At 41.0% G+C, this 4398-nt stretch overlaps 1 protein-coding gene across 1 annotated transcript; it reads right to left on the bottom strand.

Annotated features, from left to right (window-relative positions):
* Positions 1-3390: 3390 nt before the first annotated feature.
* Positions 3391-4398, bottom strand: LOC107275432 (9-cis-epoxycarotenoid dioxygenase 1, chloroplastic). The gene has a single exon (XM_015779195.2). It carries the CDS (start codon positions 4042-4044, stop codon positions 3523-3525), a length of 522 nt encoding a protein of 173 aa, XP_015634681.1. The 5' UTR covers positions 4045-4398; the 3' UTR covers positions 3391-3522.

The following is a 4398-nucleotide window of genomic DNA, read 5'->3' as shown; positions in this document are numbered from 1 at the left end:
GTGTCAACGAGGCAATTACACAACGAATGCCATTTCTCCCTGTTCAAAGAAGAGAATTTTGAACATCCATGTAAGGATCAGGAGAATGGATTGCCTGGAGAGAGTGTGCTTTATTATCTTTTATTTTTTTCCCTTTTGGTGTATTTATTTTCTTTTATTGTGTAAAGAGTGTGTCTATACATCATTTTGATGTGCATCCTTGCCCTGGTCCTGCAGCAAGTAAATCATCTCACATGTACGACCATTCCTTTGTGTATATGGAGAAGTGGAGAGGTACACGAATAGTTCAGTTGTCCATTGCTGCAATGATTCTAACCAAAACTTCAGGTTTATTGTATTGGTCATTGTTGTACCTTCTATACCATTCTTTAGTTCTCGTTTTATGATATCTTTCATGTCATGGCATTGCAAGCTATTGTAGCATTGTACATGTGCCAGTACCACCTAGAGGCATCTCTGTCTGTCTCTAGCAGAGTGATAATTCTTGTGGATCCAACAGCAGAAGGCATATGTTGATGATGTTTTGCAGTTTGTTGTTTGGCGGATGAACACAACAAGATGGGTCACTCATGTTTTGACAACAAATGCTGGGATGTAGGCCGTCGCAACTTGGCAAGGCCACTTGGTTCACTCGATTGTACATTTTGTACTGATTGTACCCTCCCTGGCTGTGTTGGATGGTAACATTTGCAGCTAAAATCTCCACAACTTTCAGGCATTGTTGTCTCCGAAGATCATAAGATCGTTCCAAGGGGGCTGTGCAAGTGTACCATGATAGAACCATGGCACGTCAGTCCTCACGTATACCGTGAGATATATTCTATATGGTCGCAATTATGTAAAGTCTTGGACATAGACACCGTCTTCTAAGGACTCCTTCGGAACAAAGGGGAAATGGAGGACTTTTCAAGGATTGAATTCTTAGGGGAAATAATTCTTATGTGACTGTTTTGAAGAAAAGAATAACTCTGAAAAGTCTCTTTAGAATTTCTATGGAATGGGCCATTTGATGGGATTTTTGGAGAAATCCTAAGGCTGTGTTTAGATCCAGGGGTGTAAAGTTTTGGCATGTCACATCAGATATACGGATACATATTTGAAGTATTAAATGTAATCTAATAACAAAACAAATTACAGAATTCGCCTGTAAACCGCGAGACGAATTTATTAAACCTAATTAATCCGTCATTAGTAAATGTGTATTGTAGCACCACATTGTCAAATCATAGCGCAATTAGGCTTAAAAGATTCGTCTCGCAAATTAGTCGCAAACTGTGCAATTAGTTATTTTTTTAAGTCTATAATTAATTTTTATATAGGTGTTTAAATGTTCGATGTGACGGGGTGTAAAATTTTGGAGTGGGATCTAAACACCCCCTAACATGAAGTCTTACCTCATAGTTTCTCTTTCTTGTGTCTAGAGTTCGTCTGTTTTTTCTATTGGGTTACTAATCAAGGTGTTTCGTTAATTCTTGTGAATTTTTTTCCTTGTAGGATTCAACATGTGATAGCCTACCCTTATATTTTTCGAATCCCGTGTTTTAAAGGAGCCCTAAATCATATACAAATTCATTCAAGACATGTTTGGTTTGTTGTCACTTTTAAACTTGCCACAGTTTGGTAAGTCAATAAATTTTAATAAACATACTTTAGTCAATACCATCCTACCATAATTTTCAAAAGTTTTAACTCTTAAAAACATTACCAAAATTTGGTAACACTCTAAATCAAATGCATCCATACATTAATTTTGTATCATAAGGCGTTGATACTTGATGCCTCGAAATTTTGTCCAGATGCGTTTTGTTGCGACATCTTTGATTGGAGGGAGCATTGACACAGCGCAAATGTACATTGTGTTTGTTCATGTCAATTCATGTAAATGATCCATCAAACTGATGATGTAACTAATAATATTCATGCGACATATTTGTGGCAATTAGTGCTTGCACACATATATTTTTCGTTGATGAGATCTCCATGTCTTCTAGATATGACACCTCGATCGACCTCTTCATGTAAATCATATCGAGGATGAACACGAGCATATCATAACCTTGTCAGCAACAAAGGCGGCGTGAGGAAGGTTATCTATTTGTGAGCAACTGTTTTTTTTTTAAAAAAAAAGGATTATAAAGCCCAGTTCAAATATCATCCTGAGTTTGAGTTTGAGAAAGGCTACCTATTTGCCGAGCAACACACGGGTGCTTGTTTATCACACACGCTTGGTGATCTGAAGATATATAGATTCAAAATGTTAATTAATACATGCAAAAATATATAGATATACTTGCCCTCATAAAAAAAATCTATGACATTCAAAGTGTCATATATTACTGATCGAAGAGAGTATTTATCCCCTACATATGGTGCGTCCTGTTTCGTACAACCTTTTGATTTTTATTTTCAAGTCAAACTTACTATTTTTTAAAAAAAATAGCATTATGCGTAGCATTAAATATTTTGTTCCATTAAATCCAATATGAGATATAGTTTGATAATATATTTGTTTTGTCTTCCAAAACTTGATAATATATTTAGTTTGAAATAGAAAAAAAATCAAAATATCCGAGAAGCTTGTAGCTACCAACGTTTATAATTTTGGTGAAAACCAAAATTTCTGATATTTCAGTAGTAACCGGAATTTCAAATATTTTGGGAATTTATTTTTTTAACGAAATTATTTAAAAATTTAATAAATTTGACTAAATGTGAATAAATTTTAACCAAATTCTTACATAAAAATATGAAAAACCAAAAATTCCGTACAAGATATTTGCTTGCCGGTGTGAGTTCGCAGGGATTTCCGAAATTACTGAAATTAATTTCAGATATTTCGAACTGAAATTTTAAACCTGGTAGCAACAAACTAAGGGGGTGTTTGGGAACTAGGGACAAAAATTTAGTCCCTGTCACACCGGATGTTTGGACGCAAATTTAGAGTATTAAACATAGATTAATTATAAAATACATTTCATAACCTTGGACTAATTCGCGAGACAAATCTTTTGAGCCTAATTAATACATGATTAGCCTATGTGATGCTACAGTAAAGATTTGCTAATTATGGATTAATTAGGCTTAAAAAATTCGCCTCCTGGATTAGTTCTCATTTATGAAATTAGTTTTTTTTATTAGTATATGTTTAATACTCTAAATTAATGTCTAAACATCCGATGTGACATGGACTAAAAAATTTTAACCCCATCTAAACACCCCCTAATAAGAAATACTTTCTCCGTTTCAGGTTATAAGACGTTTTGACTTTAGTCAAAGTTAAACTGTTTTAAGTTTGACCAGGTTTGTAGAAAAAAGTAGCAACATTTTCAACTCAAGACAAATTCAATATGAAAATATATTCAATTATTAATTTGGTGAAACTAATTTAGTATTATAAATATTACTATATTTATCTGTAAACTTAGTCAAATTTAAAGCAGTTTGATATTGACAAAGGTCAAAAACATCCTAAAACGGAGGGAGTCCTAAAACTAATTAATCAAGTCTCTGCTCGGCGAGCTGCTACGTCGCCGCCACCTCCATCTTCCCGGCGTCGAGCACCACCAGCTCCGCCGTGCCCGCCGCCTCGTCGTGGACCATCACCACCACGTGCCCGTCGTCCTCCCTGCCTCCGGTGCCGGTGCCGGACGTCGCCGACGTCGCCGGCACGAACGTGGGCTCGCCGCTGAACCGTCCCTCGCCGTACTCGTGCACGGCCGCGAGCTCGCCGGTGCCAAGGTCCACCTTGGCCACGCCGCGGCACCGCGGCCACGGCTCGGCGACGGCGAGGTAGGTGAAGCGAGTGCGGCGGCCGAGCAGCGACCGGTTCACCGTGCCGGCCTCGAGGTTGAGCCCTGGCACGAGCTCGCGCCGGCTGTACCGCCCCGTCCGGAGGTCGAGCCGGACCTCGGACAGGACGGCGCGCACGGAGGACAAGAGCGCGTCGGGCGGCGTGATACAGGAGCAGACGATGACGACGGCGGGTTCGTCCCAGGCGTTCCAGATGTGGAAGCAGAAGCAGCCCGGCACGTCGAACCACCTCATTCTAGAGACGGCGGCGCTTGGCCGGAGATTGGCGGCGAGTTGCGGAGAGAGGGCGCAGCGCGAGGAGGTAGTTTTGGGCACGAGGGGAGCTCGGGGATTGAGATTTATAGGCTTGGAAGAGCAGAATCGGGTTTGGGCGAGCGGAAACCGGCGGTGGAGTGGGACGGTGATGTGGAGCTCGAGGGGTCAAATCGGTGCCGTTCTTCGCGGGGAGAGTTGGGGGGGGGGGTGGAATGATGGAGGTGGTGGAGGCGACCCGCCTCCGCGCCGATTCGAACGAGGGGTGCGGGAGAAGAGGCGCGGAACGGCGGCGTCGTGGCCGGCGGTTTCGGGAGAGGTGGCTGGAGGTTGAAG

The sequence above is a fragment of the Oryza sativa genome, chromosome 4, assembly GCF_034140825.1.
Source record: "Oryza sativa Japonica Group chromosome 4, ASM3414082v1".
Lineage (NCBI taxonomy): Eukaryota > Viridiplantae > Streptophyta > Magnoliopsida > Poales > Poaceae > Oryza > Oryza sativa.
This window is presented reverse-complemented; position numbering and strand designations above follow the sequence as displayed.